General features: G+C 40.9%; 1 protein-coding gene across 1 annotated transcript; it reads left to right on the top strand.

The window, feature by feature from the left end:
- The first annotated feature begins 14,101 nt into the window (after positions 1-14,101).
- LOC123185462 (purple acid phosphatase 22) lies at positions 14,102-16,208 on the top strand. The gene is made up of 5 exons (XM_044597340.1): positions 14,102-14,400; positions 14,475-14,766; positions 14,842-15,422; positions 15,508-15,596; positions 15,689-16,208. The coding sequence occupies exons 1-5, from the start codon at positions 14,200-14,202 to the stop codon at positions 15,912-15,914; spliced, it is 1,389 nt and encodes a 462-aa protein (XP_044453275.1). The 5' UTR covers positions 14,102-14,199; the 3' UTR covers positions 15,915-16,208.
- Positions 16,209-16,561: the final 353 nt, after the last annotated feature.

Genomic DNA, 16,561 nt, shown 5'->3' with positions numbered 1-16,561 from the left:
TCGGTTCAACTAAAGTTGGAGAAACTGACACCCACCAGCCACCTGTGTGCAAAGCACGGCGGTGAAACCAGTCTCGCGTAAGCGTACGCGTAATGTCGGTCCGGGCCGCTTCATCCAACAATACCGTCGAACCAAAGTATGACATGCTGGTAAGCAGTATGACTTATATCGCCCACAACTCACTTGTGTTATACTCGTGCACAACATCAACACATAAAACCTAGGCTCGGATGCCACTGTAGGGGAACGTAGTAATTTCAAAATTTTCCTACGCACACGCAAGATCATGGTGATGCATAGCAACGAGAGAGGAGAGTGTTGTCTACGTACCCTCATAGACCGAAAGCGGAAGCGTTAGCACAACGCGGTTGATGTAGTCGTACGTCTTCACGGCCCGACCGATCAAGCACCGAAACTACGGCACCTCCGAGTTCTAGCACATGTTCAGCTCGATGACGATCTCCGGACTCCGATCTAGCAGAATGCCGGGGAAGAGTTTCGTCAGCACGACGGCGTGGTGACGATCTTGATGTTCTACCGTCGCAGGGCTTCGCCTAAGCACCGCTACAATATTATCGAGGATTATGGTAGAGGGGGGCACCGCACACGGCTAAGAGATCAATGATCAATTGCTGCGTCTATGGGGTGCCCCCCTGCCCCCGTATATAAAGGAGCAAGGAGGGAGGCGGCCGGCCTAGGAGAGAAGAAAAGAGGGGGAGAGGAACAAGGAAAAGGGGGCTGCACCCCTTGTCCAATTCGGACCAGAGGGGGGCGCGCGCCTCCTTCCTTTTGGCCTCTCTCCTCTATTCCCGTATGGCCTAATAAGGCCCATATACTCCCCGGCGAATTCCCGTAACTCTCCGGTACTCCGAAAAATACCCGAATCACTCGGAACATTTCCGATGTCCGAATATAGTCGTCCAATATATCGATTTTTACGTCTCGACCATTTCGAGACTCCTCGTCATGTCCCCGATCTCATCCGGGACTCCGAACTCCTTCGGTACATCAAAACTCATAAACTCATAATATAACTGTCATTGAAACCTTAAGCGTGCGGACCCTACGGGTTCGAGAACAATGTAGACATGACCGAGACACGTCTCCGGTCAATAACCAATAGCGGAATCTGGATGCTCATATTGGCTCCCACATATTCTACGAAGATCTTTATCGGTCAAACCGCATAACAACATACGTTGTTCCCTTTGTCATCGGTATGTTACTTGCCCGAGATTCGATCGTCGGTATCTTAATACCTAGTTCAATCTCGTTACCGGCAAGTCTCTTTACTCGTTCCATAATACATCATCTCGCAACTAACTCATTAGTTGCAATGCTTGCAAGGCTTTAGGTGATGTGCATTACCGAGAGGGCCCAGTGATACCTCTCCGACAATCGGAGTGACAAATCCTAATCTCGAAATACGCCAACCCAACAAGTACCTTCGGAGACACCTGTAGAGCACCTTTATAATTACCCAGTTATGTTGTGACGTTTGGTAGCACACAAAATGTTCCTCTGGTAAACGGGAGTTGCATAATCTCATAGTCATAGGAACATGTATAAGTCATGAAGAAATCAATAGCAACAAACTAAACGATCAAGTGCTATGCCAACGGAATGGGTCACGTCAATCACATCATTCTCCTAATGATGTGATCCCGTTAATCAAATGACAACTCATGTCTATGGTTAGGAAACATAACCATCTTTAATCAACGAGCTAGTCAAGTAGAGGCATACTAGTGACACTTTGTTTGTCTATATATTCACACATGTATTATGTTTCCGGTTAATACAATTCTAGCATGAATAATAAACATTTATCATGAAATAAGGAAATAAATAATAACTTTATTATTGCCTCTAGGGCATATTTCCTTCAGGAACGAAGCTGCTAGTCGTCCTCCTCCTAACCCAGTCCCCTTTTCCTCTTCCTTCCCTCGCTACCTGCAACCCTAGATCGAGGTCCATAACACTCTTTTCCTCTACTTTCCTGTTCTTCAGTAGGATCCGATCTCTTTGTTCTTCAGTAGGATCTGATCTCTATGTTCTTCAGTAGGATCCGATCTCTTTTTTATGATACATTTTTGCTTGTTCTTCTCCTCTTGTTATCCATTGTAATAGTTCACTACTATTACTCCCACTTCTGCTTCGGTACAACCCCCTGAACACATCAGGGGAGGAGATCTCTCGATATCCCTTTATAATAAAGGGTAGGATAGTCTTTTTGCAACAAGTATCGCCCGCACTGATACGCGTCATATTTTTTAGGGGTATATATACGTGCGTCATGTGTATGTACGCCTACGCCTACGCATCAAGTGGAGCGATCTGCCTCCATTCATGACCACCTGGGAAGAGCCACAACAACTGCAACGGCGCTTTCTTACCTCTCCGCCTTGGGGACAAGGCGAAACGCAAGAAGGGGGAGATGTCACGGCTGACCAGAGGGCCCCATCGGCCAGTGAAGACGAGACGGACAAGGGGCGAGAAGGCGAAGCCTTGGCGGCCAAAGAAGGCACGTAATGGCCTGACGCGGGGGACCCAGCATCTTGGAGAGGTGTGTGTGTGTGTGTGTGTGGCCTGCGGCTGGGAGGAGATAAGTAGAGGCGAGCGAGTGGAATAGGTTATCGAGTATTATTGTAATATGTGAACCAGGAACAAAGCTGCTAGTCGTCCTCCTCCTAACCCGATCCCCTTTTCCTCTTCCTTCCCTCGCTACCTGCAACCCTAGATCGAGGTCCATAACACTCGTTTCCTCTACTTTCCTGTTCTTCAGTAGGATCCGATTTCTTTGTTCTTCAGTAAGATCCGATCTCTTTTTTATGATGCATTTTTGCTTGTTCTTCTCCTCTTGTTATCCATTGTAATAATTCACTACTATTACTCTCACTTCTGCTTCGGTACAACCCCCTGAACACATCAGGGGAGGAGATCTCTCGATATCCCTTTATAATAATGGGTAGGATAGTCTTTTTGCAACAAGTATCGCCCGCACCGATACGCGTCATATTTTTTAGGGGTATATATACGCGCGTCATGTGTATGTACTGCCCGTACACGGCCCAGCGTACATATGAGGTCAACTGGGCCGGCCCACTAGTGAACAATATCTGTAAAGATGAAACAATGGAAAATCCAAAAAAGAAGTATGCCTCGAACACATGACCTCCTACCCTCAGGTAACGCAGTGAACTGCTTTTTTTTAGGGGCGCAGTGAACTGCTAGACCAAGCAAGTTATGTTGCATAATTTGCAGCGCGGTTTGTTAAGAACTATTACCTCTGTCCGGTTATTTGAAGGCCACTCAGGAAAGGCGAGACTTTCTCTACGAGGCATCGCTTGGGTTCGCTGGCCTTCAAATCCCGAACGAAGGTAGTATGAACAGCGACAGATTTAAACACTTTTAAATTTTTTGAACGAGACTGTTTTCAAACGTGAACAAATTTGAACGTTTATTGGAATTTTGAATGCGACTTTTTTTAAGTGTGAAACAAATGCAAACATTTTTTTGAGAAGTGGAATACATTTTGAAACTCTAAAAAAATTGAAAATTGAGAAAAAATAAATTCTAAACAACTTTTCAAAACACAATTTTTTTAAAACTCTAAACTTTACTGAAAACATGACCACTATTTGAATTCAATTTTTTTGAAAAATATGGAAAATAAATAAATATGTAACATTTTTTAAACCTTGCGATTTTGGAAGAGAAAATAAGAAAAAAGAAAGACAAAAAAGGGATTCATGAACCTTCTAGAAGGTATCAAAACCGGTAAACACCGACCTGGAACCATCTAGAAGGTTCCCAAAACCCGCATCTGTAGAGGCAACAATCAGATTGAAATGGGTTGACCCATGTTCACTCGTTCGGGTCTATGAGAAACAACGACTGTTCAACGCAATAATGTCAAATAAGATTTTCGCCCAACACGCACCCGACGGGAGCAATGTCGTCGCCTAGTTGGGCCAAGGCTTAATATTTTTTTTTTCTAATTTTGGTTTTTTGTTAATTCATTTTTGTCCTTTTTGAACATTATTATTATTTTCAAAACTTGTTCAAACTTTTGAAAAAAGATTGGAATACCAAACGTTGTTCTTATTTTCAAATATTGTTTACAATTTTAAAGAATTCTCTAGATTTCAAAAAACTATCATATTTTTGAATATTTTAAATTATTCATAATTTATTTTGGACTAAGTGTTCAACTTTGTAAAATTTTCATATACATTTAGTTATTGATAATGACAGAAATTGCAAACAATAAAAGTATTAAAATTAGGAAAAAAACTACATGCTCATGGATGCACCCGATCTGGAGGTTTTTTTGGACTATGGATAAATGATCCAAACTTCTTGCATTACCCTGGCACGGACATATGAGGCATCCATGTCTGCTTTGGATGTGACAAGTCTGGCCATTTATCGGTCCTTTTTGATCGAGAATACTCCAGAAAATGCAATATTTATCAAAAATCCAAACAACTTGACATAATGCCTTGAATTGGTTACAGAAGCTATGGAAAAAAATTGCGGCCATTCGACGGATGTCGAAACCCAGCGTGCTTTCAAATGGACCCTTTTGGTCTATCCAAATACTCTTCATTGAACATGGTCTATTTTTAGACATGCTTGAAATCACCCCGACTTTTGCTAGCAGGTGAGCATGCCCATGGTAGGCTAACACCGTATGCAAGTTGCGACATGTCTGCAATTTATCGGTCTTTTTTAACCAAGAAAATGTAAAATTTGTCGAAAACTCAAATAACTTGGCTTGATGCATTAAATTGGTCATACAAGGCCATGAAAAAAATTGAAGACGTTTAAGGAATGTTGAGAAACTAGGTCTTCCCAAACAGACCCTTCTTGCCTACCTGAACACTCTTTGTTTTTTTGGAAACCTACTTCTGATCCATCTTTTGCAAGCAGGTGGGGATGCACATGTTAGGCATACATGTCTTATTTGAATGACTTCCGGCACCGTATACACATTGCAACATGTTCGACCATTTATCAGCCTTTTCCTAACCGAGAAAACTCCAGAAAATACAAAACCTGTCAAAAATTAGGGCTATTTGACGGATGCCGGAAAAAAGTGCTCTCAAATGGAGCCTTCTAGCCTATTCGGACACTATACATTGAACATCGTGTTTTTTTACATTCTTAAAAGTGATCGCAAGTTTTGTCACCAAGTGGGCATGGCCATGGCAGGCATCCATGCCAGATTTAAATGACTTCCGACACTGTATGCACGTTGCGACATGTCCGGCCATTTATCAATCATTTTTTGCCGAGAAACTCTAGAAAATGGAAAAACTTGTCAAAAATGCAAATAACTTGGCACGGTGCTTTGAATTAGTCATACACGGCCTTGAAAATAAGTGGGACAATTTCAAGGATATCAAGAAACAACATGCTCTTAGAGGAGGATTTTGTCCTATCTGGACACCCTCCATCAAACGTGATCTATTTTTGAACATTCCTCAAATGATCCCAACTTTTGGGAGCGGGTTGGCATGCCCATGATAGGCATCTATGCCAGGTTTGAACAATTTTCAATGCCATATGCAAGTTGCGACACGTCCCGCCATTTTCCTCGAGAAAACTCCAGAAAATGCAAAATTTATTGAAAACCGAAAAAACTTGGCATGGTGTCTTGAATTGGTCATAGAAGTCATCGAAAAATTGGGCTCATTTGAGGAATGCCGAAAAACAACGTGCTTTCAAAATTTTGTTCGCTCTTTTTAAATAATGTTCTTATTTTTGAATTCTAAGCAATTTTGAAACACACAAACATTTTTTTGAAATTTTTGTACAACTTTCTAAAATGTGGATATTTGTATTTTATGTTTTTAAAAACAAACATTTTTCGAAATCTTGAACAAATTTTAAACGCACGAGCATTTGTTGAAAAGGAAAAAGAAACAAAAAAGGAAAAATGAAAATATGATAAAGAAACAAATAGTGAATAGAAAAAAAGAAAAAGAAATACTGGGAAAAAATACTGGTTCGCTACAGAAAACCGGGCGCTGATGGATAGTTCTTATAGTTCGTGTTTCCTAGTTATATGTTGAAGCCCATCAGCTCGTGTGGCTAGCGGCGAGTGGTTAGCAGCGGGAGTTACAACGTTCGATACCTCGCATTGTCGTTCTTTCTTCGATAATTTTTCCTTGTTCTAGGGTGCGACAATGAGTCGGTCCAGTCGGGCGGCCTCCTATGCGTGGCACAGTCTATTTGACGCTACTTCCCTAAGGTACATATTTCCTATTTCCCGCCTGCCACGGTAAATAGTCGGGTAATCGCACACACGATCGCATAATGGGCAGGCCCATCTGATTATTTGAGCAACAGGGTATTGTGAATCTTCTGGAAGGTTCCTGGCTGGTTTTGTGAGCCTTCCAGAAGGTTCCTAAACTTTTTTTCTTATTTATTTTGGTTTTCGTTTGGTTACTATTTTTTGCTCTTTTGTTTCCTTTTTTATTTTCTGTTTCTTTTTGAAAAATCATAAATTTAAAAAATGTTCAACATATTCAAAATGTGCTCCAAATTTTCGAAGATTATTCGTATTTTCGAAAATTATCTCATTTAAAAGGTCCACAGATTCAAAAAATATTTGTGTATGAAAAACAATTCATGGATTTCAAAAACTGTTCGCGTTTTCAAAATTTATTTTAGAATTTTGTAAAATGTTTCTTTTTCAAAAATTGTTCACGGAACCTAAATGATCACAATTTTCATTGAAACATTATAAACTTTGTAAACAATCAAAAATTTCGGCGTATTAAAAAAAGCTTCGGTTTTTTGTGTTCATATAGCTTCTGCGGTTGGCTTTGATCACATGTAGGAGACAGGTAGCGCGGTTAGCGGCACCTATTCACAAAGGCGATGCTCGCGAGATCCAATCCCCTGCTCGGCGCTGCATATTTTTGTGACTTTTCGCCTGCTCTGTATCGGACCCAGTTAGTGGGCCGGCCCAGTAGTGCTACCTTTCCCGTAATGCGTGTACGTCCCTGTAGACGATCCATCGTTCATACAAAAGTTAGTATAGTGTGTGAAATGTCCCTATGCCCTTTATATGTTTTGTGAGGGGGGGGGGGGGGAGGGGGGGTTGCCAAAAACACTCTTATACTATGAGACAGAGGGAGTACTTGCCAGTAGAGATCATTTTGCTTTCTCAAAGAAGCAGTGTGATTTCGACAAAAAAGTGAACATGGACAAATAAAGTAGTGTGGTACTTGAAACTACAAACCAGCAGCAACAAAGTTTACTTGGCAAGTACTGTATAATCAGGATGGTGTAAAAGTTTAGTTGTCTTATAAGAGCCTACAAACCAGCACCAATAGAAATTTACAAACATGTTTGTATCGCTCAATGTACAAAAAAAGAAGTAGCGATCTAAACGCTCTTATATTTCTTTACAGAGGAAGTATATTAAAAATATTCAGGCGACAAAGTTCGCATGAAACTACTGCATCCTCAGTTGTTAATCTACTTGCTCAAGACTTAATTCTTGTTCAGTCAGTAATTATCTTACTATTTTGAATCCAGCTTGAATCTGCAGTTCTTCTCAGTTCACAATGTATAGAGCTTGTAAACAATGAGAAAGAAAAACAAGTGTACAACAATAATTTTCTCTCCAGTGGATTTGATTAATAAGTTCAATGAGAAAGGTCGTGGATTCAAAAATAAGTTTACACTAGCAAAAGAGCCCGTGCGTTCCAACGGAAGAGAAAACATAACACACGCTCTTAACTCAACAACCATCACTCAAGACCACATTAGGTCCATCTCCTTTATTTTTGCAAGGCATCATATTTGTGTTGCCGCTTATCCTCCTTCTCACCCTCACCGGCGATGGCCTCGGTGTTCACACAAAACAACAAAAAAACATGTGTTGAATATGGTTAAACCTAAGGTGTCTCTCTCTTCCTCTCTCTTCTCTCTCCCCCTCTCCTCTCTCTCTCTCTCTCTCACTCTCGTGATGAGAAATCTGTTGTTTTCCCCTGCGACATTTTTCAGAGGTATGCATGTGTAGTTATCGATGTTTTCTTTTCCCCATATGGTTATAGGGGGGTGTTTATTTGCAATCTGGATCGCCGCCGGTATGAAAAAAACCCGGATCTTGCGCTATAAATTATAAGTTTGCTTTCATAACAATATTTTAAAAGTATTTAACAGGTAAAATTAACATAATATTTAGATTCCACACATTTTTCTAATAAAATTTTATATATAATATGTTAAAATCAAAGTTACGGTTTAAAAGATACAGATAATTTAGAAAATCATTTGGTTTGAATCAAATATATTTCAAAATATTATTTAAAAATACTTAACAGGTAAAAATAATCTCATATTCATATTATACATATTTTTCTAATCAAATTTCATATATAACATGTTCAAATCGGAGTTACGGTTTAAAAGATATGGATGATTTTAAAAAGCATTTATTTGACTTAAATATGATCCGCGGATGAATTACCTAAAACATCAGGGTTTTTTACGAAAAATGTAAAATAACACTTTCGGTGTGACTTAAATCCGGACGATGGGTTGATTTCAAGAAAAGACAGGGACTTTTGTGTAAAATATGAAAATCATGATTTGTTTTAACTTAAAACAAGACTGTGGGTTGAATTCTCTGAAATAAAGGGACTTTTTTGAAAAATGCCATGACGGACGAAAGAAACCCAATTTACTTTATTATTAGGTAAAGATAAAGATGTTTATCCAGGAATCCTTGAGAAAAGGTAATCTAATTATGTTGTACTTGTTTGTCAGCATTTGAAACACGAATTTTTCTCTTGAAGCTGGACAACAAGCTGAAGAAAACATAAGCTAGAAGAAAGAAGTAAATTTAAAAGTGACAAAATATTATCCAGGTAACTAAATAATGGATAATATGTGGTTTGGATATAAATTTTGACCAAGTTTATCTAGGTATGAATTGAAGGAATAAATTTGTGAAGCTATAGAACAGAATACTTAAAAGGGAGTCACGATGAAAAAAAAAGGATAATATGAACATTTGAAAAATTCTCTGTTTCTATACCATCGTAGGTTGTTATGTACTTCCAGACATAGATATCTGAATCGACAGAATTTCTGTATTCAGGGGGGAAAAGATGTTAGTCTACCCATCATACTATGGTCAGAACACAATAATTGTAAAAATAAAACAAATGGAAATTAAAGAAAATATACAGCTATTATTGTGAAATTGTTGCTAGGGTGAAAGAAAAATGTTCATTATGTACTTAATAAGTGTACATTAAATTTAATTTGGTGGTAAAAGAATGCTACTTTTAATAATTGTATTTTCCATTTTCAAAGAAGCATTGACACCGTATTTTAAAAATGCATTTGGAAAAAATGTTCATCACATACTCTTAAGAAAGGATGAAAATGTACAACTAGTATTGTAAAAAGAAGAAATTGTAGTACTGGTATTGTGAAAATGTTGTTAGGATCAAAGAAAAATGTTCATTATGTGCTTGATAAACGTACATAAACTAATTGGGTAGTGAAAATTGTTGTTGTATTTTAAAAATGCGTTGGAGAAAGGTAATCACCTACTATTGGGAGAAAATAAGAACATGTAGAACTAGTCATGTGAAATTGTTGGTAGGGTGAAAGAAAAATGTTCATTATGTGCTTAATAAATGTATTGGAAAAATGTTCATTGTTTATAAATTTTAGAAGAAGAAAAATGCATACTAGAGTTATGAAATTGTGGATTCATCAAAAGGAAAATGTTCATTATGTGCTTAATAAGTGTAATGAAAAGTGTTCATTGTTTACAATTTTTAGAAGCAAAAAATGTAAAGAAAGTTATGACAATATTGATTCATCAAAACAAAAATGTTTCATTATGTGCTTAATAAATGTATTGAAAAAATGTTCATTGTTTACTAGTATTTTTAGACGAAAAAAATGTAAACTAGAGTTATCAAAATGTTGTTTCATCCAAATAAAAATGTTCAATGTGTATTTAAAAAAAATGTATGTGCTTGGATTGGTAATGTACGTCAACTAAATTTGGTATAAGACTGGTACCTTTCATAAATGTATTTCCCCAAAAATGCAATGTGAAAAAAAGCTCATCACGTACCATTGGAAAAAGGAAAAAAAAATATGCATAACTTATTATGAAATTGTTGGCAGGGTCAAGGAAAAATGTTCGGTATATGCTTAACAAATGCACATGAACAAAATTTAGTGGTAAAAGTGCTACTTTTCGTAAATATATTTTCATTTTCCCAAAAATTGCTGATACTGCATTTGAAAAAAATGTTCATCACCTACTATTGGAAAAAAGAAAGAAAATGTGCACCTACTACCATGAAATTGTTGATAGGGGTGAAGACAAATGTTCATTTTGTACCTAAGAAATGTACAACAACTAATTTGGTTCATAATAATGCTACTTATAATAATTTCCCTTTTTGAAAGAACGGTTACCGCTTTACTTTGCTCTAGTGGTGCATAGGCATCAAAACAAAGCCAAGTGAATGAATGTGATAAGTTCTGAATCTCCTCCAACTGCTTTACTACCACTTAACTGCACTAATAGATAGTAGTTGTTTGTCATCAGGTTGTTCAAGCTATGTACCTGGATTCATACAGTGAGCCCATCCTGTTGTATCGTTGTGTTTCAGTGGGTAATTTTACATGGCCTGATCCTAAAATACCCCCATGTATACATGTAATCATTTCAATTCATTCAAACAGTAAAAGTAACCCATCAATTTTGTTGTGAGGAGAAACAATCATCAAGTATTAATTCCATCAACATAAGTAATCGAGTAGGACAAATTAACAAAACAATCACATATTACCGGTCAAGTAAAAAATACAAATTACGCTGAAAGGAATCAGATTTATGGCAATTTATACGTTGGCGCTTGCTGCCGGAGGCAAGGAATACATACAGAGGTGGTGGCCAGTGGCGACGGAGAAGATGATGGGGGCCTTTTGGTTTGGGGCTGTATGAAGAATTGTGAGTGACAAGCGTGGACCTTCTTTTCCATCTTCCCTCCAATCCAAGGCAGGAGCCGATTCCTTAGATTGAAACTTATATATTAATAAATTTTAGTTTTTTAATTCGCATTTTCGTATGGTTTAGTTTACTGTAAAAAAGTTACTTGGCACGAAAAAATTGCCGAGTTATCTTGCGTGTGCTAATGTTTCATTTTTTTATTGCTTAGTCAGTGTTTGTGTGTTGGGTTTTCTCTGTTTAGGTGGTGATTGTTTTTGTCACGCGACTACTTAATTTGTGTTAGGGACTTGAAATGGAATTCATTTTTAATTAATTCCATCAAATCACAAATATTATAAAAGTTTCACTATTTTACGCTTGTTTTGCATAGTACGGGAGAGTGCAAGCTTTGTGTTATTTATGTGCAATTATCAATATATTCTAACTGCCACATATAAGAAAAGAGTTTGAAAATAAGTATTTATAACTTGTTCATGTTAGGCATAGTTGTATAGTATAAATATTCTTTTTAAATTTCCTATCATTCTTTTTAGGATTAAACCACTCCCATAAGTCATTTTTCCTTAGAATAAATATGTTCTTCTATGTTTTTGTTCGTGATCTAAATTGTTATGAATCTATGTACAGTTTTGTTTTAAAGTTTGTTTTTGGTCATTTTTTATTCTTTCTTCATTTCTTTCTTCTTTTAGGGTAATACCAATGCCCTTAATTCATTCCTCCGTAGAATAAATTTTGTTTTATTTTCATTTCACTTTCGCTTTTGTTTCTGCTTTAGTTTCAGAGAACACCACTTTCACGATTCTATCTTCCTCAGATTGAAATTTCTATTTTAAATAGTATTTAACCTTTTTGTTAATATTTTTATATGTCTTTTAATATTGGTAAAAAGTGCCTGGCATGAAAAAACATTTCTATTTTTCTCTGTGCTAATGTCTCACCTTGTTTTTTTGTTGTTGCTTAGTAAATTATTTGATCACTGGATTTCTTTGTATGTTTCTTTGTTGTTGCTTAGTAAATTATTTGATCACTGGATTTCTCTGTATAAACGGCGACTGTTTGGTAGAGTAATCACGTGACTGATTAATTTCAGTAAGAGACTTAAAATGGAATTCATTTTTGATTAAATCAGTTAAATCATAATTATTATTTGCACTATTTTACACTTATTTTGCACAACATGGAAGAGCGCAAGTTTTGCATAGTTATGTGTAATTTGTTTTAGCACATCGCTTGTGCTAATGTGTTCTTCTGTGTTTTATTCATGAACTAAATTTGTACTAAAAGCTAAATGCTATTTCTTTTCAAATTTGTGTCTGTCCATTTTTATTATTTATTCATTTTCTTTCTCTTTTAGGTAATACCAATGGCCTTAATTCTTTCTTCCTTAGAATAAATGTTGTAATATTCCCATTTTCATTTTTATTTTAGGTAACACCACTTAGCTTCGCTTTGGTAATTCTGTCTCCCTTAGAAAGAAATGTGTCCCTATTTCTTTTTTTATTTTTCTTTAAGGTACGATATGGACATGTCTGCTTCTGATATGACCAGAGATATTACATGCGTACATATATTTCAGGCATTTTTTTTAATTATAAAAATATATGTTTTTATTGTAGAGAACAAAAGACTACTATTTTTATTTTTGTGCGAAACTAAAGGTGGAGATTTGCACATGGCATGAGTCAATATGTGTAATTACCTGCTATTTGTGAACCCTCTGTTCCATAATATAAGATCGTATTATGAGCTGGAAGGGCATTTTCTAACAGTTTTGCTAAAGTACATCTAGATGTGCCATAAGTATTGTACATCTAAGTCATATGTCATTGATCTTACATTGAGATTTGTGTGAATATTTTCTTTCTCTTTTTTTTTCTCTTTATGCTTGATTCACTCACTTAGATGTGCAATAACTAGAGCACATCTAGATGTGTTCTAGACACACCCATTTTCTGATTGAGTCACAATCACGAAATAAGATGAGCTTAGGCTCGCGCATGTTGTAGCATCACTGGAAATGCAGAACTTGCATGAGTCACAATAATGAATTCAAAATAAGATGAGCTTAGGCTCGCACATTTTCTAATTGAGTCACAATCACGAATTCAAAATAAGATGGGCTTAGGCTCGCACATGTTGTAGCATCACTGGAAATGCAAAACTTGCATGCAGTCACTTCTCCGGGGATGAAAAACTTTGCATGCATCCCCGTGGATGCATGGTGCCTCAATACAGGCAAGAAACGGGCCCATCTCGAGGCTTTTGATTGGTCTTGAATGTTAATCTAAGGGCTTAGAAAAAAGTGACTGAAAATTAAATAAAATCCAGCACCTGACATATAGGTGCTCCCATATATAGTAGGCAACTTACATTTAGGTAAAATGTAAAAGATAACAAAATAGCTACACGATAAGTAACCTAAATTTAGAATTTGGGTTAGTCGATTTTGATGTGAAGGAAGGAATAGCCGGAGGAAAGGAAAGAGCTCGCCGGAGAAGCCCTCTAAGTTTATCTTAGGGTGGCAGACTGCCCGGTATTTATCTTAGAATGAAAGGCAACCCCATTATCTATCTTTGAGATGTATGTAGGGTGGGGGTGGAGAGGGGGAGGGGGGTGGGGAAGGTGCAAGTTCTCTGGAAAAAACTGGTTGTGGCGGGTTAGAGGGATGGTCAAGGGTGGCAGCACCATAACGGTGGGCGACGGTGACGCGGGAACAGGAGCGCCGCGGGCCGGTGACGCGGGAACGGGAGCGCCACGGGCCGACTGCGGTGGCAAGCAGTTAGGCCTGCCCTGGATCGGTGGGGTGAGAGGAAGAAAAAAAGAAACAATAATGGTTGGAGGTAAAAGAAGACGTCTAATCCGTATGGCTAAAAACGATCGACTGCCCCAAAATGCAGTCCCAAAAGAAAACGGAAAATGGTCTCTACTGCCTGCTCTGCTCCTCGCCACGCAAACGCTTAAAGCGGGCGAGAGGTGGGTGAGTCGCACGGAGAAGTCACCGCCAAGCAAAGGGCGCCGCGGGTGTGGTTCAGCACCACTCTGCGCTACGACGCTTCACGCGAAAGGCTGCGCAAAACCGTACGTTCCCGTTCCTTGACGCCATCGACACCACCCGCCCGGCCATTGCCATCGTCGCTGCCGCCCGTTGCCAATGCCAGAGTACCCCCACACTATATGGTCCATGCACGGCGATGTCGAGCCGATCCTCCCAGGTGACTTGCATACCACTCGTGCACGTTGAGGCCATGGAGCCAAACAGGATATCGACGCGCTTCGTAGTACTCCTGGTCGTCGGCACGCTGATCGTCTCGACCGCCGCCGAGTATGTCCGCCCCCCGCCGGGCCGTGTCATCCTCACGGAGCACGACAAACCCGCCTCCCACCCTCAACAGGTATGCACGTCGATCAAATTGCACTTATCGATGCCGGCCGGCCGACGGAGAGTTGATTGGTATCTGCGTGTCAGGTCCATCTATCTGTTGTCGGGGCGAACCATATGAGAGTTTCATGGATCACGGACGCCAAGCACGGGCACTCGGTGGTGGAGTACGGCAGGGCCTCCGGGAACTACACCACGTCGGCCACCGGCGAGCACACCTCGTACCGCTACTACCTCTACTCCTCCGGCAAGATCCACCACGTCACGATCGGACCTCTGGATCCCGACGCCGTGTACTACTACCGGTGCGGCATGGTCGGCGACGAGTTCACCCTCAAGACGCCGCCCGCCGCTCTCCCCATCGAGCTCGCGCTCACAGGTACGTATACGAAATCTGGTTGCACTTGCACATGCACGCTGCCGTGGCCGTGCGATCTAAAAATTTGAATCTCAGGGGACCTCGGGCAGACCGAATGGACGGCGTCGACGCTGGCCCACGTCAGCAAGACCGACTACGACATGCTGCTGGTGCCAGGCGACCTCGCCTACGCCGACACCCAGCAGCCGCTGTGGGACACGTTCGGGCGGTTCGTGCAGGAGCACGCGAGCCGGCGGCCGTGGATGGTCACCGAGGGGAACCACGAGGTGGAGGCCGGGATGGCGCTCCCGGGCTTGCCCGGCCCGTTCGTCGCCTACACCACGCGGTGGCGCATGCCGCACGAGGAGAGCGGGTCGACGTCCGCGCTCTACTACTCCTTCGACGCGGCCGGGGGCGCCGTCCACGTCGTCATGCTCGGCTCGTACGCCGCCTTCAACTCGACCTCGGAGCAGTATGGGTGGCTGGCGCGCGACCTAGCCCGGGTCGACCGGCGGGCCACCCCGTGGCTCGTCGTGCTGCTGCACGCCCCGTGGTACAACACCAACGCGGCGCACGCCGGCGAGGGGGAAGCCATGAGGAAGGCCATGGAGCGCCTGCTCTACGAGGCCCGCGTCGACGTCGTCTTCTCCGGCCACGTCCACGCCTACGAACGCTTCGTGAGTTGTTGTTTTCGCCGCTCCGACTTGATCTGGCTGCGCGTGAAAGTGTGAGAGACTGATGTACACATGTTAACTGTTGCAGGCAAGGATCTATGACAACGAGGCGAACCCGTGCGGGCCGGTGCACATCACAATCGGCGACGGCGGGAACAGAGAAGGGCTTGCATTCGAGTAAGTTGCAAACGACGCGTAGGCTTAAAACTAAATTGATTCGTTCCGTAGCTGAATCCTTTCTGCCCTGTTTGTGTGGTCGCCGCACGCAGTTTCCAGAAGAATCATAAGCTGGCTCGGCTCTCGTTGATGAGGGAGGCGAGCTTTGGGCATGGCCGGTTGAGCGTGGTGAACGCGACCGCGGCACGCTGGGCATGGCACCGCAACGACGACGCCGACTCCACCGTCCGCGACGAGCTCTGGCTGGAGAGCCTGGCCGCCAACGGCGCGTGCCGACGGACCCAACCCTTCGCTGATTATCGGAGCGATGAGTTGTAGGCTTGGTACAGTACATTTTCACGTTCATGGGTCCTAACTTCTGTGCTCAAGATCTTCCAATCCGGGATGCGTGGAAGGCGGACGCGCGTGGCCGTTTTGACGTAGACCGGCGCATGGGTGGTATAATATCTGACAAGCAAGCAGAAATGGTTTTCTTTCCACTTGTATTTTTTTGAGCAAAAGAGGGCTTTTCCCTTCGATTTCATTAACGAAACTATTAGTCTGAACAACCAGCAAACATCCTTCAACAAAGCTACAGATCGACTCCAACTACTACCAGATAGTTCTACGAAATTCTAGGTGTTCCAAGCACCAGCAGACAGGGAGGCAGCCCAACAAGCAATATTTTTTTGCAACAGATCAAAAGAGAACATAATTTTCCTTCCATTCTAAGAGCATCTACAATTCTACAACTCGTACTTGTATGCTTACAGAGCTTCTAAGAGCATCTACAACTGAACTGGACAAATCCGAGACATGTACGCAGACAACGCCGATCCTCAAATGTCCTCATTTGTCACCATAACATCTACTTTTAGAGTCCCAAATCCATGCATAAAAACACAAATGTCCTCATTTGTCACCATAACATCTACTTTTAATGTCCTCATTTGACGCCGATAACTGCCACACGTGTGGCAGTTAGG

Source organism: Triticum aestivum, chromosome 2A (assembly GCF_018294505.1).
Source record: "Triticum aestivum cultivar Chinese Spring chromosome 2A, IWGSC CS RefSeq v2.1, whole genome shotgun sequence".
Taxonomy (NCBI): Eukaryota; Viridiplantae; Streptophyta; class Magnoliopsida; order Poales; family Poaceae; genus Triticum; species Triticum aestivum.
Note: the sequence above shows the minus strand (reverse complement) of the source record. Positions and strands in the feature narration are given on the sequence as shown.

Coding starts and splice junctions, on each gene's coding strand:
- LOC123185462 (XM_044597340.1), top strand. CDS start 14,200: ATGTCGAGCCGATCCTCCCAGGTGACTTGCATACCACTCGTGCACGTT. Junction 14,401..14,474: donor CCGCCTCCCACCCTCAACAG/GTATGCACGTCG, acceptor TCTGCGTGTCAG/GTCCATCTATCTGTTGTCGG. Junction 15,423..15,507: donor TCCACGCCTACGAACGCTTC/GTGAGTTGTTGT, acceptor TAACTGTTGCAG/GCAAGGATCTATGACAACGA.